The following is a 24,429-nucleotide window of genomic DNA, read 5'->3' as shown; positions in this document are numbered from 1 at the left end:
AACCGTCCGTGGTGTGAGATTGCAGTGCAAAAGCCTCGAAGCGAGAAGGATTCATATTTTAATTTTTTGCCAGAAGTTAATATTAGCCTAAATGACTGTAATCTTTAGGCTTTCATTCGTTTTTTTTCTCCCTTTCTCCACCCTGCCTTTGCTAATGTAAATTATTTTCTTCCAAACAGAAAAGATGATCGGGGGCTACGTTTTTGGCTGGAGAAGCCTACGATCGACTAAATGCAATACATAGATCTGCAGCAGGAAAGGATTATTATATGGCTTGCATTTGATTCTCCCGACCTGCCCTCCGGATTTTTTCGGATTATTCAACATTCGTCGTCGGGATGGAAGGACGGGATTTCGCTGCCCCGGCACACCTCCTCTCAGAGCGGGGCGCGCTGGTCCACCGCGCCGCCTCTCGGATCGCTCCCTCCGGCCACAGCTCTGTGCAACATGCCGGCCACTTCCCGCCAGGAAAATACTACCCCTCGCACATTCCAATGGCTCCCCACTCAGGTTAGACAACTAATACGTCAATTGTGTTCTATAATGTTGCCCGTCGAAATGCATTTTGTCCGCATACGGCTTTGTGTTTTGCCAATTGAACATGTTTGTTTCATACGATCCCATGTAGCTTGTCTCACAGGCAGTGCACGTAGAATAATAGGCTGAGGCTCCTACGATATGTTTTGCGGTTGCTACAAAGCTGATTATTTCACTGAATCTGCAGATTAGAAGCTGACTTATATGTTTAAGAAAATTGCTGCATATTTAGTGGTTGGGGGCAGAGTCAGACAATTAAACCGTCAGGTCAAACTACAAATCAGGAGGAATTGATTAGGCTTGATCAAGATTACACATTTTAACTGAACAGAATCAATATCCATAACCTTCCTCTCAAGGCTGGCAACCTCTTAATTAAGCAAACAGCCTATTTGATGACTTGAAAGTTCTAAAACGCCTATATCCTCACAGACTGTATAGTTTCATTTAATTGTTCTCCCTTTTTACATCTGGTAAGCATATGCAATGCACATCCCCACATGTTGCCCATTGGCTCTGGTTTTGAATGTAGAGAGATTTGTCTTTTCATTTCAATTTCTCATGTGGTTAGGTGGCTGGCTGGTCAGAAACATAAAGGCCATTCCCCTGGCTTCTGTACACCTGATGTAACCTGAAGGTGCATGGGCTGAATGAATAAGCATAGCTATGGAGGTCGATATAGGGAGGAGATGTTGCCTTGAGTAATACATTAAAATCCTCCTTCAATATTGGGGACTTGAGTGTCTGATTCACAGGACATGTATGAGGTTTAACCATTTGAGACATTTTCCAAAATCTTCCAAAAATAACAGATCTACATATCACCACACGTTGTGATCTTGTAGATTGGCTATTTTTGAAAATGGTTTATGTTTTTTTATGTCCCTTACAATGACATGCCCAAATGGAGGTTGAAAGTGGTTAACTAGTGATTTGGGTATTTTGTGTATACCACATGCAAATGTTCAGGTTCCACAAACGTGAATGCACACATTCATGTCCCATGGTCACATTGGACAGTCAAATTTGCAGCTTAAGGATACTGCTGAACGGAATAATCATTCATGGACGTGAATTGGGGAGCAGATGGGCTGAATCGAGACAGGTCACATTAGATGACATATTGGTTGTATCAAATATCTGTGCTCTGTAAATAATCTCTCCTCAAAATTGAGAAATGTACCCATCAGAGTCTCCTGTATTGCTTCGCATGTAGACACTGAAACCAATCATTTTAGTAGGACTGAATTTATTAGTATTTGTCTTTAATTTATTTCTAATTGCAAGGAGTCCTTCCCACACACCAGCTGAGATGCAGGGACATTTGTTCTCCTGTCTTCAAAGGCAATTGCATACTTAGCACTTGAAAATAACATTCAATATTTTTATTTCTTGTGTTTAGTCGATAATACATTTGAATTTGATGTTTACGTGGAAATCATTTTTCTGGGCTCATTTACTACTGGAAAAAAAAATACTGTATATGATTTTTGACAAATCGCCTCTTGTCCTCTGAGTCCAGGCATTGATTTTGTTATTCTTGAAAAATTCAGTTGCTATTCTGCAGGTGATATGTGATGCATATCATATGAGATGCATTTGAGGCATTTCTGAATTAACAGTAGAGTGATTCTGAATCCATTTTAATCTTCAAACCTGCACATATTGCAGAATTATGCCAATAATGATAATTAGTCATTCAGGTTTATTCATGAGGGCTGTTCACTATTCACATCACACCATGTTTTGGCAGCACACACCCGCATGCGTATATACACACACACACACGCACACACACACACGCGCACGCACACACACACACACACACACACACACACACACACACACACACACACACACACACACACACACACACACACACACACACACACACACACACACACACACACACACACACACACACACACACACACATATCCTATTTAGTTTCTCAATGTAGGACAGGGCAATATATTGATATTATATTGACATTGCGATATGAGACTGTGATTTTGGATATTGTGAAATGGCATAAGTGTTCTAGTCCTACAGCAGTTTTAATCACACAAAGAAAAAATCAAAAACAGCATGAGTATAGCATGAAAAGGGCGATCTGTAAGCTCACAACACGTTGTATCATGGTGTGTTTTGAGGTAGATCTGCTATTAGTATTTTCACCTATATTTGGAAATTTAATGTTCATTTTTTTATTGCCATAATACAATATTATCATCACAACATCGATATCGAGGTATTTGGTCAAAAATCGTGTGGCATTTTATTTTGTCCATTATAGCCCAGCCCTGTTTTCATTGGGCACATTATGGCTAACGCTAGCTACAGGGTACAGGTGCTTTTCTAAGTGGAAGTGGCATGTCTTTTGTTGCACCATGCACACCAACATGCACGTCTACCCCCCAAATATCATCAGTGCTCATCGAACAGCACAGGTGGTTTATTGTTCTCCCCCTCTTCAGTAACACATGGGTATGACTCAGAGCATATCGTTGCTGTATGGTGGAAACCTTGTATGTCCTCCGAAGCCGTCCCTTTTTTATTATTATTAATATTAACCCATTAAGACCTGAGGCCGATTCTACAAATGCCTTCTAAATCAGTAGTTCCCACACTTTCAAGATTTTTTAAAAATGTTCAAAAATAGCAGATGTACAAGCTCACAGTGCGGCATTCACGTGACGCACTGTGAGCTGTTATATCTGCAATTTTTTAGTAGCCAATGTACAGTATATGTGTCATTTTAGATTTTATATGTTGGCTATGTTTGAATAGCCAACGTATAAAATCTAAAATGACACATGCTTTCCCGGTTTTAATGGGTTTTAAAAAAAACATTTTAAAATAGTGAAAATAGCCGATCTACAAGCATACAACGCATCTCACTGTGATGCGTTGTGATCTTGTAGATCTGCAATTTTCACTACTTTTGTGCGACACTCGTGTATGATGAAGTAGGGCATTTATTCCACAGAAAAAAAAAACATAAAAATTGAAATATGGAGATAAGAGGTTTCTGCCCGACAGCAGTGATATGAGAACGTACACAGTAAAATCCTCAGTGTTCATTGAACTCTTGAGAGTTACAAATGGATACATTGTAATGGATTTTTACTGTGTAGGCTCTGTAATCTTGGAAATTAAATGGAGTTAATCTTTTAGATTTCAATGACCTAACATAATTCATATTAACCTTTCATTAATGGATGATTTGAAAGTTTCACATTAAAATAATACTAAGAAAAAAGGACATTGAAAAGAAAATCTATCAGTCTCATTTTTGACCTGTGTTATTGTATTCCTTTAATGCACGACAGATGATTCATTGCTATAACAATATTTGAAAATGTCAAGTCCGCCATAATGCAAATAGACGAATGAGAATAGAAGCATAATTCACAATAACTGCAATAAATGTCATTCTACTTTTAGAGTGATGATGTATATAAACTGCAACTTAAAATGAATGAAAAATTGGTGATATATATTTAAAAATAAATATTCCTACGTATATTTAACTAAATGGTTTGGTTTTTTAGTTTAGGTTTTTAGTTTTTTTTCCCTTTCTTCTTTTTCAAAACAAAACATCTCTTATGAGGATGTCTTTTATTTTTAGATGTTTCTTTAAATAATATGTCACAGTTAATGAATACAATTACACGTTTTGTAAGTCTGCTTGCCTGCAAGCCTAAACTACATCACAGGCCAAAAATACCATGCAGTTGGAATGGTCAAATGCTTCTGAGTTGTTGTGCGCCCAAACTGGTTTTCCAACTGTCGTAAAGCTTCATTTATGCTTAGTTATGCACCGGTATGGCACACAGAAAATAGCCGATCTACAAGCTCACAACGCATCGCAGTGCGACACGTTGTGAGCTTATTGATCGTCTGTTTTCGGTGCGCAACACCCGTGCGCAACTAAGCATAACTCAGGCTTTAGTATTGACAGGGCAGGTCATTAGTGTCCCTTCAAATTGTCCTGTATGCTAGCAACATTAGCACAACTGAGCATGTTGTCTGCTGAGTGTGTTGAATCCTTCAGTTTCACTGCACCTTCCCCCCAGGGACTAACTTGCACACTGGTTCACATGAATACTTTACAAAGAGCATGAATATTTCAGGGTTGATGTAAAAATGCATTCAGAAGCAGGTTTCTGATGTGGCTCCCTGAAAGGGCTCCTCAGACTTGTCAGTGTATTTATTGTGAAGCCTCCCCCACGTTCTCCAGTGTTGAAAATAGTGACTGCTGTTGCAACATCCTCTCGGCATCAAGGCTGATCTGTTCCTTGCCGAGTTACAGAATTTCACCACATTTGAGGAAGAAATTTCCTTTCTCTCTTTTCGCGCAGACTGGCGATTTCGCTTTCAATCCAGGGCTCTCCAGGCAGTGGACACAGGCTCAAAGGCTACCTTCCCTCTTGCCCACTGAACCATGTTACTTAGCCCTGCCAGAGATTCTGTCAGTGTGCATTTGCCTGTATCCATCTTCACCTAATACTAACCATTCGTCATTTGTAAGGCATGTCAAATTGTCGATTTATAGTTTGCACTTGCACTATGAAAATGTGATGTTGGAACAAGTTTCGCTCTCACGCCTATCCGATACAGTGAGACACACAGCGATGTAAACGCATGTAATGCACTTTAATTCAGCCACTTGGTTTACGGGCGACTTTAAAATTGTAATTTTATCTCCGGCTGGCTCCAGCAAATAGTTGGAGGCAGTCTTCCCATTCTGGGTGGGTGACAGTCGGGATTCAGACGTCTGATGGCGTCAAACCAGGAGACACGGTGTCTTTGCTGCCGGCGTTTATGGCCGGGTTCGGGGGGGCACGGGGGGCTCATCTTTCAGCCATATAGTTCCGATCCCTGGACCTGTGGCTGTGCTAAAACAGCAGGGAGTCTCGAGTCTGTCCATGGCTGAGATCTGCTCTAAACACCCCATGTAATCAAAGGTCATATTTGTGTCACCTTGCCTTGCTCCCCAGTCCCCCTTTTTCCTTTAACATGTCTTCTCTTTATCCCTTTCCATGTGCTGTCCTGTGCCCCCCTCCCGGCCTCCATTTCTCTCTCTCTCTCTCTCTCTCTTTTTCCTGCAGGAAGACCCTTGTGTCTGGGATGTGGTGGTCTTCCTGCCACTTCAATTTTTAGCCACCCTCCCCTGCCCTAGGCCATTGTTGCCGGACCCCAAGCTTTGTGTGTGTTTTACGGCTGCTGTTAAAGATAAAAAACAATCCCCCTCCACCCCCTTTATTGTTTTCTGGTAGGATGTCCCTGTCATTCCCTTGGTTTTTATGTCCTAGCTGGATATCCGAGCAGCTTCCCCTTCAAAGGTTAGCAGCGCTGTCTGCCTTCTCCCCAGAGTTGTTTTTCTTTTTTTTTTTTTTTTTTCCAACAGGGAATAAATAACTTTACTATGACTTTTATTGTATGGCTCATCTCTGGAATATCCCTCGGGCCCGGTGTTCTTGCGAAGAAGAATAAAAAAACAAACATAGTTTTTTAACATTATTTTTATTGGTGGAGTTAGGAACGGCTGGTTCCGAGCAGGTCTTTAAAAGAGAAAAAAGAAAAAACCTCCTCAGTAAGTGGGTGAAGGTTGTTTGTGCGATGGGAGGCCTTGTCTTGGACTTGTGGTGCTTGCGTTGTTTGAGCAATTGCTGTTCTTAACCACTGGCTGTATAAGAAAATGGACTTTGATTGCCATTGCATGGTGGCATCCTGAAGCCCTCGATTTCACCCTCCCACCCCCATTGCCCCCAACCCCGACCCGCAAAAACCCAGACATTACTGGAGTCCGCTGGACCTTGCTTTTATTATTTAACAGCTAGTCTCCTGCTACAAGCTTGAGATCTCGGCACCAATTTCTATTTTTTATTTTTTATTTTGTGGGGGGTGGGGGGGGGGGTGGCTAGGGTAAAGCGGCAAGCTTTTGAAGTCTGAGCAAGAAGAAAAATGACATCTTAAGTAACCCACGAAATATCACATTAAAAAGAGACTTGTTTCAGGGAACCAGTGTGGTGGAAGTACAGTGACAGAACGTGGGTCTCAGGCCAAGTTCCATTTGGCCAGGGCTTGGTGAGTTCCTGCCCGCGCTTTCCTCCCTTGTGCCCTCCCTGCTTCGCTCTCTCTCTCTCTCTTTCTCTCTCTCTCTCTCTCTCTCTCTCTCTCTCTCTCTCTCTCTCTCTCTCTCTCTCTCTCTCTCTCTCTCTCTCTCTCTCTCTCTCTCTCTCTCGCACTGTAAAACTGTGAGAAACCCATCGCTGGGCTTGTTTGTGCACCGTTGTGAGATGACACGGTTCAGACGTGATGTCACCGGAGTCTCCTTGAACGGTGGAGGTGCTGCTTGGCGTCCCCCCACCTGGCTGAAATGGCACCTGGGCCGGTTAGCTGCCACCATCTGTCACCTTCAGCCGACACTCCCACTGGAAAACCACAACTCGTAAGGGCAGTGAAGTGGTCAACTGTCTTTGGTACAAGGCAGGCCCCCCATGCATACTGCTGCACACTACTGTTACCATGGGGAACGTGCCCTATCCTCTTCACCGTACAGTCACAGGAAACCTGTCTCCAGTTTAAGCGCCTGTCATTCTCTGTCTGTGTCCATGTCTTGTGTGTGGATTCAGAGGAACAGGCGTCCCTATCATTATGAGTCTGACAAGCCAGACATTTTCTCTGCATATCAAGTGTCGTTATTGTGTTATTATGTCAAGGCCCTCAATAACCAGTCATCAAAAATAACTAGCAACATCTGGAATGTCTTACACTCGGGTCATTTGAAGTGGCTCCGCCGATGTCCGAAAATAATGCAGCTCGTTCCATTGCTTTGCCTTTGGTTGCACAGAGCTCATCAGCAAGTCCCTCCACAGGCAACATGACGGAGAAGGGTTTTGGTTAGCGAGCGCATTTTGGTTAGCTGAGCGGCCACATGGCCTCGGAGACGGGCTCTTCAAACGGACCGCCACCCACCCTACACCGCGTGGCACGGTGCCAGAGAGCCGTCACCTCGAGCATGGGGCGGGCACACGAGACAAACACAAAGGAGACCCACGGGTGAGAGCGGCAGGCAGGGTAATACCTTCCTGTATCGGGTTTCAGAGCTTTGAATTTCAAAACCTCCCTGTCTATTTTTACCCTCGACATGAGGAAGTGAGAGGTTGTATTAAAAAATGGGCTGTGGATCTCTAATGTCCACTTCCCATAATGAATGTGCAAAACTAAACAAAAACCCTTCACAGTAATTATTATGCTGAGCGATTGAATAGACTGATAAATTTGTTCCAAAGTCAACAATTGCTGTTTTGTATGTAATTTGGATCTCGCTGTGTCGCTCTCTGTCTCCCTCTCCCCCCCCCCGCCCCCCCTCCACCCCAGTATCAGGCTGCCCCTCATCAGCCAGCCCCAGGCCCACCTCGGTGCGCATTCGTACTGCATGTGACAGCTGTTAGACATCATTAACGGCTCAAGCAGAAAATCCAGATTACTTGTTTTTTAATTTCAATTTTATTATTGTAATCGCGCAGTGAAAAGGACAATGAGGGGCCGTTGTTGTCCCATTGTTTGCGGGCAGATTTCTGGTCAATGGCGGTTTGTGTGCACGGGCGTTGGTGTCTGTGTGAGTGTGTACATGAGCGTACAGTACTGAGGGTGGGGTGGGGGGGGTCTGCGTGTGTGTTAGTGTGTGTGTGAGAGAGAGTGCGTACATGGCTGGGTTCTCCAGACACCCCCCCACTAGACCAGAGGCACCCTGTGGCTTGCTGTGAGGCGTAGACAGGTGCAGTGTTAACCCTTTAACGTCCAACTCCGTCCCCGCTGGCTCTGCCTGCAGTGTTGCTGGCAGGCCCCCATGTAGAACCCAGGCTTCCCTTCCATTGCTTCTTCCACTAAATATGACGGCCATAGAGCTTGTAGCTGTCCTACTGTCTTTGTGTGTGTGTGTGTGTGTGTGTGTGTGTGTGTGTGTGTGTGTGTGTGTGTGTGTGTGTGTGTGTGTGTGTGTGTGTGTGTGTGTGTGTGTGTGTGTGTGTGTGTGTGTGTGTGTGTGTGTGTGTGTGTGTGTGTGTGTGTGTGTGTGTGTGTGTCCGTCCGCCCGCAGCCTTCAGCGTTTTTTTCTTTTTTTTAAAGATATATTTGGGGCATCTTTTATGCTTTATTCAGATAGGACAGCGAACATAGAGACAGGAAAGACGGAAGAGGGTGGCGTGCAGCAAAGAAGTGCCTTGGGTCAGATTCAAGGCATCTGGGGTCAGCTCTGAGAAGGAGTATAGCCATATTTATGTGGCATGAGCTCTTACTCATACCGCATGAGCCCAAAAAAAGAAAGAAAGTGAAGAAATTAAAAACATCTTAATTGTTTAATTAACTTTTCTTATTTAAGGGAGGGGGTTGCTGTCAGAACTGAAATATTGATCCAGTGTTCTCAATATCTGATCGCATCGGATCATGATCGGCCCAGGCACAAGTTCTGTGTCACAACATGCTGGTTTGGTTCTGTGTAGAGTTGTTTGATCAATATTGGACGGAACAAAAGCGCAAACTATACAGCTGTTCTGCACAGACACACATAATTGTTGGTCTTTGTTTCGTTCGTTTCGCATATCTCTCCTCCCATGTTGTCTCTGAGGTCTCCCTCCTTTCTCCCAGCCATGCAGCAGAGCAGACTATGATCCATAAACGTGGATGGGGTGTTTGGTGGAGAGGAGGTGGGCTGAAAGCAGATAAACTCAAATAATGGGCCGTGATTCGGTGACTGTCAGTGGAACAGCGGGCGCTGGTGACACGTAGCACCGAACAATGAGGTGCGCCCGCTAAATATATGCAGAGTTTTGTCATTAAATATACATGCGGTATGCCTCTCAAGGATGTGTCAGCCCTTTTGTGAGAAAACAAAGATTAGCATCAGGAATTCCATTTTAATAAGTCTCCCGGGACCATGCAACCAGCTGCCTAGTCCTCAATCCAAGCGGGACTTGTTGCTCTCTCCTGCACCCCCCCCCCCTCCCTCTCCTGCTTTCTTTCACATAAACAGACACAGTCACACACACACACACACGCACGCACGCACGCACGCACGCACGCACGCACGCACGCACGCACGCACGCACGCACGCACGCACGCACGCACACACACACACACACACACACACACACACACACACACACACACACACACACACACACACACACACACACACACACACACACACACACACACACACACACACACACACACACACACACACACACACACACTTCCCCGTGCTCTCTGTGACTCTGATTAGAACAAAACCCTGTTGTCTCCCTTTTCTTCTGCCATTTCTTCTTTTTGGGGTGAATCACGTGTTTTACACCACTCCATCTTTCATGTTCTCCTGTTCTTCTGTTTGAAGACTCACCTGTCTCGCCTCTTCTCAGTTCCCCCACTTTTCTTTCAGTCTCATTCCACTGTGTGTCCTCTTGTTTCTCCCTGTTGGCGAGACACTGTTTGCCTGATTTATACCTGGTTGTCGTGCATTGAAATTAGCAGCTCTACAAGCTCGCAACGAGCTTGTACAGGAGCGACACCGGAGTGGAACTAAGTATAAACCAGGCATCGGTCATATATCCACCTCACTCTGCTGTTTGCTGTTCCCCATGTCCTCAGTGTGACCACTAGGCTACACTGCCTCCTCTCCCTCTCTCTCCCTCTCTCTCCCTCTCCCTCTGTCTCTCCCTCTCTCTCTCTCTCTCTCTCTCTCTCTCTCTCTCTCTCTCTCTCTCTCTCTCTCTCTCTCTCTCCTGTGGATCTGGGGCAAGCGAACGACTCCCCACAGCAACAGATGTGTGTCTGTCTGCCCCATGCAGCATGCATGCATTAGCACGCCACGCGCAAACCGCTGACCTGCACTCCCATGATGAACACCGGGGATTGAGTGTGTCCTCCTGTGTGGGTGAGATAGATAGATATATAGAGGAGAGAGAGAGTGAGAGGCTAGATGTGCACTGTCACACAGACATGCACGCACGCACAGGCACGCACACACGCACGCACACACACACACACACGCACGCACACGCACACACACACACACACACACACACACACACACACACACACACACACACACACACACACACACACACACACACACACACACACACACACACACACGCACGCACGCACATGCACGAACGAACACAGACAAGCACGTCTTGCTTCCTAGGATGCCCTGGGAGGCAGTGGGACAAACCAGACTTGAAACTCATGCGTTGTCTGTTTACATCTCTAATTATAGCGACAGGTCTATTTCTGTAGACAGTGCTCGGGCTTTTTATATTCTTACGAGAGAGAGAGAGAGAGAGAGAGAGAGAGAGAGAGTGAAAGAGAGAGATAGAGATGGGGAGAGAGAGAGAGAGAGGGAGAGAGAGATAGGGAAGGAAGAGAGATAGGGAAGGGAGAGAGAGGCAAGAGTTAAAAAAAAAACTAAACAAAGCTCTGACAGCCTTTTTCTCATAGCGGTGAGCAGTTATATCTCAGCCTTCATCACTAGTACTGCTTGCCGGCTCTCAGTACAGCTCTACAGTAGACAGATGGGGAGGGGAGGGGAGAGTGTCTTGTATTCTTTTTTTCCCCAACATATTTTTGGGCCTTTTTTTTTTATTCCTTTATTGATAGTGAGAGAGAGACAGGGAACTAGGAGAGAGAGAGAGAGTAGGGGAATGACATGCAGCAAATGGTCCGCCGGGCCCAGGAGTCGAACCGGGGACTCGCTTGTCAGGTGCGGTATGCACCCCCTAACCACCTGGCTATCGGGTCGCCCTGTGTCGTGTATTCTAAAAGCGTGAGTTATACTTAGAGTGTGCGAGTGTGTCACGCAACGAAAATAGCCGATGTACAAGCTCTCAATGCGTCCCCACGACACATTGCAACTTAGCTTGTAGATCTGCTATTTTTGGTGAGCGACACTCACTCACAACTAAGTACAAAATCAGGCATATGCACTCTCGATCCTCATCCCACGTCAACGCCAATGTGCAAATTTACGAGAAGCGAAGCAAAGGTGAAACAGGCGATGTATGGACCCCGCCCCCCCCTCTTCCCCTTGCTTCCCTGATACATTCGGTTGACAATTGACCCAATAAAAGGAGAATATATTTCTCCACCCCTGGCCCTGGTCTCCCCATTTCAGCCTGGTGGAAAGTGCCGTCCATCAACGCCGTCAAAACAACGAGGGAGGAAGAGTTCACGTTCGGGATTAGCATTGTATAAAATGTATCTAGCGTTAAAGAGACAAGGGCTGGTGCTGGAGTTAAGCCTGATTTATATACCTAGTTGCGTGCCAGTGTCATGCACCGAATGTCTTTTCTCAGCAGATCTACAAGCGCTCGACGCGTCACGAGCTTGTAGATCAGCTATTTCCGCTCGGCGTGCGCCACGACGCGCCTACCGAGTATAACTCAGGCTTTAATCCTCGGGCTTGGTGGCTGATATCCAGCCTGAATGGCTGTTGTTATCCAGGGGACCTGGAGGGGGGAAGCTGTCAGGGCTTAGACGCTAGGCTGTCTGCCTTGCTGCCTTGCTGCCTGCCTGCCTGCCTGCCTGCCTGCCTGTCTGCCGGGGGATGCCAGGTGAGAGCCAGATCTGGGGGGGGGGTGGGGTGGGGGTGGAACGGCAGGGCCTATGTGGCTGCCTGGGCCAGACAGGTTCCAGCCTCTGGCAGGTGTTTTCATAAAAAAAAGAGCCCGCTAGGCCAGGCACACCGCCCACTGGATGCAACCTGAGCCAGGTGGGCCCCCCCCCCCACCCCACCCCCCCACTAAATACACATAGGTAGGGACTGTGTGTTTCTGCAAAATGTGTGCTTGCTTTCTCACAACACACACACGCACACACACACACACACACACACACACACGCACACACACACACACACACACACACACACACACACACACACACACACACACACACACACAATGCCCCCCTTTTATTCTCAGACATGGCAGGTAAATTAATTGGCCGTGAGTATGTAAGGTATATGCCTTAGATAAAGGTGCGCTGTCTGGCCGAGGCGTAGCGTAACAGCCGTAATGATGGCTCCATTGTGTTGATGTTGGGGGGGGGGGGGGGGGATGCGGGTGGTTGGGGAGGGAGGGGTGTGGGGCTGGTAGTTAGCGGTGCAGCTAGCGGGGCCCTCGCTGGAGGCCTGGATAGCCGCTGATTAATAGCGGGGAATGCTTTGAAGTGACACCCAAGTGCACAGGCTCACAGGCTAATAGCAATACCATCAGTATGGGGGGGGGGGCTCCTTCTTCCTCAGTCTTCATTAGCTTAACGTTTCCCTGGCACTATCTCCGCTCGTTTGCCCTCCCCTCGCACACACCCGCCTCGTCTACCGAGAACCTTCGGGAGCGGCCGGGTTCTTTTTTTTCTCCAGCAATTGTTTTGTGACTCCGCCGTTTCTCCCCCTGTCAGACGTGTTTTGCAAAATTAGAGTTTCTTTTCTCTGGGGCTGTGTTCGGGGGGGGGGAGGGGGCCGGAAGAGGAGTGGAAAAGGGAGCCCCCGTGTTTGCAGAAGTTCCGACGCGGCAGGTGAGCCCTAAGCGGTGGCACGGCTCACCTGGCCGCGTCGGTAACTTCTGCAAACACGGGAGACTCTCGGGGATTGATGTGGCACGACGGGGGGGGGGGGGACGAGACCGGAGACTGTTCTGATCTGCCCTGCTGACAGACGAGCCACAGCTGTGTGCGTTTGCGTGTGAGTGTTGTACACCGTGTGAGCGGGTGGGTGGGTGGGGGTGGGGGAGAGGGTGCAGGCGGGCATGGGTCTGTCAGCTGTTGGAGTAAAGTAAACTATTAGCGGTGGGAGAAGGCAGTGTTCTTCTAATTGCTGTGAGGTTGAGCTCTGTGATTACATGCTGCCTAATGCATGACGGACCTCTTACTTGACTGGGATCTCTTAGAATGCTGCTTAGAAATGGCTGAATGCCTTTGGGTTGTTCGTGGATGTATAGCTGTGTGTGTTTGTTTGTGTGTGTGTGTGTGTGTGTGTGTGTGTGTGTGTGTGTGTGTGTGTGTGTGTGTGTGTGTGTGTGTGTGTGTGTGTGTGTGTGTGTGTGTGTGTGTGTGTGTGTGTGTGTGTGTGTGTGTTTGTGACGGCCTGTTTTTGTCTTTGTGAGAATGTGTGTTTTGTGTGTGCACACATTCTTGTCGTGTATGAATGTGCTTTGCTTTGAGTGCCTTCCATTATTCCTAGTGGGGCCGTTTTTGTAAATCAAAACTCTGGAAAAACTCTGGCACAACTCTCTCTGTATTGCATGAGTGAGTGACTGAATGACTGACTCTGGTGTGTGTGTGTGCGTGTGCGCGTGCCCAAGGGAAAGCAGCAATGAAAAAAGTTGTGCGATGTCGATGTTGGAGAGGAAACATTGTGAAACAACTGGGCGGGGCACATGCAGGTGATGATGATGATGATGCAGGGATGATGGTCATGACCTGATGATGCAGGTGGCTCATTGTGCTTCTGCCCCGTGGTGTTTTACACCGAGTCCATCACTCACGTGCCTCTACCGGGGGCTATTACGGCATAAAATAAATCCATCTGCTTTAATTACCACTTTGATTAACTGATATCCTATCTTTAAAGATAATCAAAGTTATAACGGATGGAGGTGCATTTCCATTAGCGTCACCCCGGCAGCCGCGCCGGCATGAATAATAAGTGGGGAATCTGTGGAAGCCACGTTCATTTGTCAACCTTGTGATTTTCATGAGTCATTTCTCGGCCCCGTGTAACAGCTTGCTCTCAGGTGTGCAGAGAGACGCCCCCGCTTGCAAGAAGCTGTGGTTTACTGTTTTCCTGGCAAGCACCGTAAATCACACGGCATTCCCAGCACACGGGATGACAGTTATGGGAGTGTATCTACTGGTTCCTCATCGGAGACCCAAAGACCACTGTTAGCGCTCCTTTTTTTTGCTAGAACACAGACATCATTGTGGTTTCTGGGGGTGGGGGGTGGGGGTGGGGGTTACTAGGTGAAGAGGTCAGAGTTCAACCTTCCCTATAAGGTCACATGACTGTTCTGCACATGTTGCCTGCGCTGATTATTTCCTGGGTCTCCGTGGCAGAGCTGGAGGGTTGGAAGGAAGGAGGGAGTACTGCATGCAGGCCCAGGGCATTGTGTTCAGGCCCCATGAGAACCACGTAGGCTGAGCCAATATAAAGACAGTGCTTCTTCTACTGCATGTGTCATTGTAGTGTGTGTGTGTGTGTGTGTGTGTGTGTGTGTGTGTGTGCGTGCGTCCGTGTGTGTGTGTGCGTGCGTCCGTGTGTGTGTGTGTGCGTGTGTGCGAGTGCGTGTGTGTGTGTACACTTGTATTATTATACTTGTGAGGGCCAAATGTCCCAACATTTATAGTAGAATTTCAGAAACAGACATTGTGAGGGCCATTTTCCTGGTCGTCACAAGAGTTTTTTATGGTTAAAACATATTTTTAGAGCAATTAGGAAAAGGATTGAGGTTGGGGTTAGGATTAGGATTAGTCGTCTCAAGGTTAGGTTTAGGGTTAGTTTTCCATATTTTTTATTATTATTTATTACTATTGACTGACTATTTTCAGCTCTTTTCAATGACGTCTTAAAGTGTTGATGTCCTCAGTAATACAAGTATAGTAATACAAACGTGTGTGTGTGTGTGTGTGTGTGTGTGCGTGTGTGCGTGTGTGCGTGTGTGCGTGTGTGTGTGTGTGTGTGTTGCGGAAGCCCACGCGGTTTGATAGGGAAGAAAACAGGATACATTTTCTGGTTTTGGGGTTTTGTGATGAAGGAGGCTGCATTGCCAGAGTGCTGGAGTATGAGGACAGAAGTGGTGGCTCTGGCTACTGGGCCGCTGCCATGGCAGACTGCCCGCGTAGGCACGTACCAGTGTTGATTCCGTCGACTAAAAACTATAGCGGAAAATGTCTGTTGACTACCTTTTTTCATTTACGAAAACGAAATCAAAAATGAAATAAAAACTAAGCTATGATGACTAAAACTATGACTTAATAATTATACTGACAATTTTGTCAACAAAAAAAAAATAGACTAAAATGTTTGGGAGGGACTAGCGGAGAAGAGATCCAGCAGAACTAAGACAAGTCGTCATGGGTGCGTTCGGGTGTCACAGACCGAAAATAGTTGATCTACAAGCTCATCACGCATTGCAGCGTGACGCGTTGTGAGCTTGTTGATCGGCTATTTTCGGCTAGTGAAAATAATTTTGATGCCATCACGGCCCGCCATAAATACATTTTGGTCGACTAAATCAACTGTAGATTTAGTCGACAAAAATGTTATGATGTTTAGTCAACTAAAACTAGACAAAGTAATCATTTCAGGTGACTAAAATATGACTAAAACGAAACAGAATTTTATTCAAAAGACTGACTTTAAAACTAAATCAAATTCTGCTGTCAGAATCAACACTGCTGTGTACACATGGAGCCTGGATGGATCACTGTCACTGGGGCATGACTGCAGGTAGTGTAGTACTGTATGTACTGGAGATTCACGCTGACATGTAGTTCAGGTTTACACGACAAATTCCTTGTATGCACGTTATCACACTGTAGCAGCCTTTGTATTGGAGATGGGCGTTTCAGTTACGCCACGACTCGAGGTTCGTTTTGCATTCAACGCCATTTGCCGTTTGCACATGCGTGCGCACGTGTGTGTGTGTGGGTGTGTGTGTGTGTGTGTTTGTGTGTGCCTTCATGTTTGACAGACCTTTCAGAAAGCTCAGTTGCTTTGAGGATCAATAATCACGCACACACACACACACACACACACACACACACACACACACACACACACACACACACACACACACACACACACACACACACACACACACACACACACACACACACACACACACACACACACACACACACACACACACACACACACATGCTCACTGTCTCATCTGTCGGTTGACAGAGTTCCCTCCTGCTCCGTGGCTCTCCTTCCAGCCAAGCAGATGGTGAACATTCGGAATGAAAGCAGATCCTAAGTCCTGTTGGACCTCCATCAATCCAGCAGGCTCTGGGACGTTGCTGCGTGGAGCTCGAGTTTCTCTGCACTGAATGATTGTCCCCAGCTTTCCAACTGGGGCCATGGTCACACAGCCTTGTCTCTCTCCGGCACACGTCCTACCACCAGTGGTGGACAAATAAGGACTCAACAGTACATTGCTCTCCGGCCCACTTCCTACAGCACACACACACACACACACACACACACACACACACACACACACACACACACACACACACACACACACACACACACACACACACACACACACACACACACACACACACACACACACACACACACACACACACACACACACACACACGCCCCATCTATTGGCGGCCCTTTTAACAGCACATCCGATGGTTTACATTCTCTCACACACACACACAGACATACACACACATACACACGCTCTTCCATGGTGCTGAAAGGTGGCCCGCTAACTGGGTCCCTGGCGGATTGCTCCTCAAGTTTCTCTGCTCCCCCCCCACACACACACACACACACACACACACACACACACACACACACACACACGCCGTCCCTGTAGATAACCTCCATCGAACCTCGTTGTCCTGGGTACATGTGACATTCGATCTACAGAGTTCCCCCCCCCCCTCGCTGTTTCGCCAGTCTGTCATTTACATCTCATCCCTGTTACCTGTGATAGACCCCCCCCCCCCCCCAGATACACACACACACACACCACACTCCACCACCACCCGTGGCGTGTATTTTTACGTGACAGCCTGTGCCAGATTTATTGGAGCGCGCGTGCTCGGACCCTCTAAACGGGGACTGGGTTTGAAGGCGCGGCCGCTTTGAAGCCCGCGCCGCTCCTAACTGTGAGTGATTTTACGAGAGAGCTGCGTCCGTGCCAGGAGAGCCGGCCGGCCGGCCGCCCGGCGCGCCACGACCAGATTGGCGGGGCGCAAACGATGATGCCGCTCCCAACGCAAAACGCCATCTGGGAGAGCGTGCAGGCGCTTGCGAGAGAAGAAGAGGCCGCGCTTGTGCGAGCGCAGTAATTACACGCATATGCTTGTGCGTGCGTGCTTGCACACGTGTGCTTTTCTCCACGTGTGCATTTTCACCACATGTGTGTGTGGGTGTGTGTGTGTTTGTGTGTCTGAGGAGGAGGTGGTTGGATGTTGGCTGTGAAAGAGGGAAGAGTTTGTTTTTTCCAGCGAGGCCTCGTCTCGCCCGCGTCTCCTCATTTATAGGCTTGTGAAGGAAATCTCTCATTTGTCACTTTTCATCTCTTTTCTCCACTTAGACTTTTTTCCTTTTTATTCCCTTCTTCCCACCCAACTCCCTCAATGGCATTTGGCTCTCCCACCCAAATCTTTCATGTGACACGACGCTTGCTTCTGTGAACAGAGACGGGGGGAGAAAAAAAGGGAGATGCCTGATTTAGTTACGCGCCTGTGTCGCCCAAAGAAAATAGCCGATCTACAAGAACTAAAGCGCGATGCGGTGCGACGCAACGTGAGCTTGTAGATCGGCTATTTTTACTGCACAATACGACTCAGAAACCAAGTGTAAATCAGGCGTGAAGGAGGAAGGGAGGAGAAGAGTGGAAGAGCCAAGAGGGAGCTTGCCATGTCTCTGCATCTGGTTAAAAAGCCATGTTGAACAAAAGCCTCCTCTTAGTGGCTATGTTTAAATAAATATGCATAGGTGTTGACATGCTAGCGGAACGCATTTTGTTTGTGGTAAAGGACGCGTGTCATTAGGCAGGGTATACTTTCTGCCTGTAAATAATTCAAGGCGCTGTGTTGTGCCACGCACGATGCACTGCGGTTTGCACATCGCCGATGGAAATGGTAGAGCATTGGGTTTGGATCTGCTTTGGTTTGCGCGTGTGTGTGAGACTGTGTGTGTGTGTGTGTGTGTGTGTGTATGTGTGTGTGTGTGTGCGCGTGTGTGTGTGTGTGTGTGTGTGTGTGTGTGTGTGTGTGTGTGTGTGCGTGCGTGCGTGCGTGTGTGCGTGTGCGTGTGCGTGCGTGTGTGTGTGAGCAAAACATTTGTGCTCACAGAAACACATTACTTAGACTGTACATTACCCTGCAAAGGTCACACTCAGTTCAGCTGCTGTCTGGAGCCTGTGTGCGTGCGTGTGCGTATGCGCGCATGTGCGTGCACGAGCATGCATGCATATACGTGCGCGCGCGTGTGTATATATGCATACGCATGGCCTCTGTGTGTTTTTATGTGCTTGTGCAGCCTGTGTGCACCTTACTCACTCAGGTGCTAGCCATAAATCTGCCTCACCCCTCGCTGCCCTGCTGAGCACACAGTAGGAGTGGGGGTTTCACCCTCATTCAAAGAGAGAGAGGAGGGGGGGGGGGGGGTTAGAGGAGAGGAAGAGAGATAAATGGGGAAGGGGGAAGGGTAGCGGCGGTGGTGGTAATGAGAGCCCCGGCTCACATGATTATGGGACTGCCTGATAGGAATCAGGGTCTCTCTCAATGAAGTCAATTAACCCCCTCCCCCCCCCCCCCACCCTCCACTAATTATGCACGGATTGCTCGACTGTTTTTTTTTCTTCTTTTCTTTTTGCTGATAGGCCGTCTTAGCTCGGCTCAGCGTAATGTGCAGACTCATGCATCCGCTGTGGGTTGCGCATGTTGTGAGAGCAATTTTCTTTAATTTTTTTAAATGGGCATTGCTGTTCCCACCCTGTCCCCCCCTCGCTTCTGAAGTTAACCCTTTAAGACCTGAGGCGATTCTTAAAAATGTTTTCTAAATCCTAACAGTTTTTTGAAAAAAATCTGGAAAATATTTTTTCACGATTTTTCAAAAATAGCAGATCTACAAGCTCATAGCGCGGCACTCGGCGCCGCGCTATGAGCTTGTAGATCTGCTATTTTTGAATAGCCAAAGAAATCTAAAGTGACACAGATGCGTTCTAGGTATTAATGGGTTAAACCACCATCCCTATTCCGAGGCGAACATTCGGCTAAAAGGACCGATCTACAAGCTTGTCGCTTGTCGGTTTTTGTCGTAGAAGGGGAAAAAAGGAGTGGACCTAGTATAGAGCCCTGGGGGACCCCCTGGTCAACTTGGTGTTTATAGGGTTTAAGTGGTCAAAAGCTTAATACCAGGCCAGTAGGGGGCTCCACCCCGGGAGACCGCCGGTCATTAGTACATTAGTGGAGGCCGGGCTGATGGCTGAACTCTGTGGTCAAAGTAAACAGGCTGTGTTGTAGAATGTCAACACGACCAGGCGGCTCCTTCACAGCGCCCCATGTTGACATAACTGCTCTCTTATCTGAGGAGTGCGGAGCCCAGGCCCACAATAGAGCACTGTGCCAGAACAAATACAGTAAGGAGATAGAAACCACACTGACCACACAAACACATGTTGGTGCGTGCACCCGCAAGCACGCACACACACACACACACACACACACACACACACACACACACACACACACACGGTCAGACACACGAACAGACACACGCACCAGCTGTGATTCAGCGTGTCACGTGCCACCACGGGTCACTGCCGCCACTCAGGCAGACTCGAACATAGCAGAAGGCAGCGCCGAAATAGACAGCGTCCGACCGCGGCGGGACCGTAGCCCAGTTGCGGTGCTGAAGAGGGGTCTGTTCTGCTGCTACCAGACGGCTCTTCATTGAGCTCATGAATAACAGCGTGGGTGTGTTTGGATGTCAGGAATCTCTTGGTTGACGGGCCCCTCTGCTTTCTCTGCCTTTTCGACCTGGAAAAGAGACGAGGGCCAGCCCGACGGTTATGAGTCACAATGGTGGATAAAGTGAAACGCCAGAGCTTCTTGGTGGACTGGAACATTCCGCTTTCCGCTATTTTTACCAAATTCTTTTTGTCTGCGACCTGGTGTTGCTTTCCTAAATATCGTATGGAGTGAGAGAGAGAGACTGTGAATGAACCAGAGAATGGGGAGGGGGGGACGGGGGGGGGGAAGGGGGGGGGTTTATTAAAGCACCAACGGCACATTTGCTATTTTTCTGTGTCAAAACATTTCAGACCCCCACCTGTTGCCTAATAACTCTCCTATATTCCCTCCCTCCCTTCACTGCCTTGAATCTCTCCCAGCCTTCTCTCTACCTCTCTCTGTTTTGAACCCCCCCTCCTCCCCTCCTCCCCTCCCCCCACCCACATTCTGCGCTGGACTTGGCTCACGATTGCATTGTGATCTCCTGTTGAAAGCTGCTGCTCTCCCAGGGATGGAGGGGGACACCTTTTTACTCCCTCTCCTCCTCATCTCTGTCCGTGCCTCCCGCCTCCCCCCCTTCACCCCTCCCCGTAAGATCTCCCAAAAAATCTCAGTTGCAGTCAGGCTTTTAGCTGGAGGCTTGCTGCCGGCCCGGGAACATAGGTGCTGACATGTTTTATGACTCGCAGAGCTAAACGTATATTTAAGAAGAGAAAAAAAAAAGGGGGGAAAAGCTAACATGTGCGCCGGTAGTCTCGCCGCTCAAAGCCAGTTTAACCCATTTAAACCGGGAAAGCAGCTGTGTAACCACTTTAACCATTATTTTAAACTTTGGCTATTCAAAAATAGCAGATATACAAGCTCATAGATCTCAATGAGCTTGTAAATCTGCTATTTTTGAAAAATTGTGAGAAGCAAAGATTTGAGTAACAAGTGTTCGCTTTAAAAAAATAATATATATATATTTTTTAATAGCAGATATACAAGCTCATTGCGTGGCACTCGGTGCCGCACTATGAGCTTGTATATTTGCTATTTTTGAATAGCCAAAGTATAAGATAATGGTTAAAGTGGTTAAAATCTAAAACGACAGATGCTTTCCCGGTGTTAATGGGTTAATGGCTACAGAGGGATAGCTCCATTTCAGGGCCGTTGTGCTGGTGAGCGAGGCTGGGTGGAAAATATACGGTTTTAATTTCTCAGCGCGTTGTGTGAGGCATGGCTAATGCAGCGTTTACAAGATACTTCCTGTTGCGGCTAACGCTCCGGCATGTCGGGGGCACCGTCCAATCAACAAGTCCTCCCCACAGCAAGGTCGCTTCGGCCCCTCCTTCCCTGTTGGCAGGCCCGGCAGTCGTCCATTGATTCTCTCTCTCTGCCTAGACATGACTCTCGACACCTCGACCCCACCTAGTGGGTTACCATTAGTATGAGTTAAAGCGTTTGCCTGTGTGTGTGTGTGTGTGTGTGTGTGTGTGTGTGTGTGTGTGTGTGCGTGTGCGTGTGTGCGCGTGCATTGTATGTGAGGTCATTGCAGACCTCTGGCACATCAGTGAGCTCTGATTGGATGCAGCAGGTTCCCTTACACTCCTCTCCTCTCTTTCTGAACATGACCTGCAGATGTTCACTGTGAAGGATGACATGTGATCATCCAGCCCGCCCACCTGTCTAGTGTGCTAGATGTATCCACCAAGGAGGTGCTAGAGGACAATAATGGTGGTTGGACAGTCACACTAGGCCACCAGGCTGTGAAGGAGGTACTAGAGGACAATAATGGTGGCCGTGTGGACAGACTAGGCCATCGGGCTGTGAAGGAGGTACTAGAGGACAATAATGGTGGCCGTGCGGACAGACTACTAGTGGATTTTTCCTGCCTTTAGTGATAGATACAGTAGCCTGACAGGAAATGGGGAGAGAGAGATGGGGAGTGACACGCAGCAGCGAAGGTCGTCGGGATCGGGATTCGAACCCGCAACAAGCTGCATTAGCAGCCTAGGTGCCCGGACCGTTTCGGCGTCAAGCCTTCCTCACCATGTTGTCACGCCGAAACGTGTCCGTGTATGCTGTGACTGTCCGTGCGCATATGAATTAAAAGTACCAGTGTGCTGGATATTACCCGCAAATAATTGCCAAACGCTATGATTTTTATGTTCTATAACATTAATATAAGAAAATTATAATAATGTAAAAAAAAAAGGACACTATTTTTCTTTAAAACCTTGAAAACTTTGATTTCCTTGTGATACCGATAAATATAAACTTAAATTATACTGTGTTGGTTCCATCGATTTAAGCCGGAACACAATCGAGTGATTGATTTGTTATTAAAATAAATAAGCTCCGGCCTGGATCGCTGGCGTAGCGGTCCAGGCACCTCGGCTCAGTGTAGCGGGTTCGAGTCCCGATCCCGACGGCCTTTGCATTCCCCATCTCTCACCATTTACTGTCAGCCTACTGTCCTATCAATAAAAAAAAGCATAAAAAGCCCAAAGAAATACATCTTTAAAAAAATAAACAGGCTCTGAAAATGCACACGGCCCACCCACCTGACCACTTAACACGGCAGCCGATAGGCCTTTGAGATTTTAAAGTGTGCCCTGTTCTAGAAAAGACTGAGAATCACTGTCTGTGCTGGAGCAGTGGTTCCCAAACTTTTTAGCCTGTGACCCAAAAGAGAAATGTGTCTCCCCGGGACCCAAATAAGTGAAAATAGCAGAGCTACAAGCTCACAAGTTGTGAGCTGTAGATCGGCTTGTGGGCTTGTAGATTGGCTATTTTCATTATTTTAATTGTTTTCATTTTATTTATGAAATAATTATTTATTTTAAAAAAAGGGTATATGGGGGGATATGCTCGCGACCCACAAAAATCGGTCCGCGACCCACAATCGGGCCCCGACCCACTGTTTGGGAACCACTGTGCTAGAGGACAGTAATGGTGGCCATGATGCAGACAGACTAGGCCACCAGGCTGTGAAGGAGGTACTAGAGGACAGCGATGGTGGCCATGCAGACAGCTAGGCCACCAGGCTGTGGATCATGATGATGATGATGATGTCCCCACTGTCCCCGGTTTAACCTTGGGATGCGCGGTGGATATTTTTCTCTTTTCCTTGTGTGTCCGTTCCCCCCCCTCTAGCTGTTTGAGAGCCCACACCAGCCTAACCAAGTGGAGAGGAGAGAGAGGACGGAGTTTTATGGCTGCCCTGCTTTATGTTACACTTCATCTGCTCGTGTTCCAGTAACGATGACCTTCTCTCCTCCGCGCAGATTTGCAGGAAACGCTCCTAATTTTTCGCTCAACTCGGCCGAAGTGCGCCTCCGCAGAGCTGAGCAGGCCCTCCACAGGGCCGCGGCATTCCACGGATGACCAGTGTCAGCGAGGCGGACGGGAAGTAACTCAACTTTTAAGGCCCCCGTCTGTCAGAGGCGTTGCGTGTAAAGAATTTACTGTGCGGTTTGGATGACCTTGTGTGCGCTTGAACAATGCACGGCCGCTACACCGGAGAAATGGCGGTTATCTGGAGCGGGGGGGGGGGGGGTGGCGCCGTATCGTGGGAGTATTGTCTGTACAGCAACGTAGGCTTTGTCAGGACGGGAGTCAAGGAGACTGTCACAATTATACAGTATGTGTGTGTGTGTGTGTGTTTGTGTGTGTTTGTGTGTGTGCCCTGCAAAGTATCACAGTATGCTGTTTGACCTTGACGACGCAGGTGCCCCCCCCCCCCCGCCCGTCCCTCCCGTCCATTTTTTAGGTTATCAGAACGAAAGGCTCACATTTGTCTTGGCCAACGGTGCGATAATTGAACATTTCTCCTTTGTTCCCCTTGTGAGCCTTGCAGTGGCAAATCATATTCAGGGCCGCAGAAAGACCTTGGGCCGGGCGGCGCCCGGTGCTCCGGCTCTCCGCTGGGTTATCAGCGCTGTTCTGTATCTGCTCCTCTGACAGGCCGCATCAGGCGGAGAGAAACCAGAGTCGGGGGGGGGGGGGGGGGGGGGGGGGGGAGAGCTGCCTTGTGTTTCTCTCGCGCACATCACTCCCAGGACTTTATCGTGTTACGCCGACCGAGAGGACAGCGGCAAAACCAATTTGTCCCACCCCGGCCCCCCCTCCCCCAC

The 24,429-nt window shown here is 47.9% G+C and overlaps 1 protein-coding gene across 1 annotated transcript in view; it reads left to right on the top strand.

Annotated features, from left to right (window-relative positions):
- The window catches only part of bahcc1a (BAH domain and coiled-coil containing 1a), a 104,585-nt gene that overhangs the window by 3,327 nt on the left and 76,829 nt on the right, over nt 1-24,429 (top strand). The window contains 1 exon segment of the mRNA XM_080448481.1: nt 180-510. Within this exon segment, the coding sequence (XP_080304607.1) occupies nt 339-510 (172 nt within the window). The 5' untranslated portion in view covers nt 180-338.

The sequence above is a fragment of the Gymnoscopelus braueri genome (assembly GCF_963280865.1).
Source record: "Gymnoscopelus braueri genome assembly, chromosome: 13".
In the NCBI taxonomy this organism is placed as follows: Eukaryota; Metazoa; Chordata; class Actinopteri; order Myctophiformes; family Myctophidae; genus Gymnoscopelus; species Gymnoscopelus braueri.
This window is presented reverse-complemented; position numbering and strand designations above follow the sequence as displayed.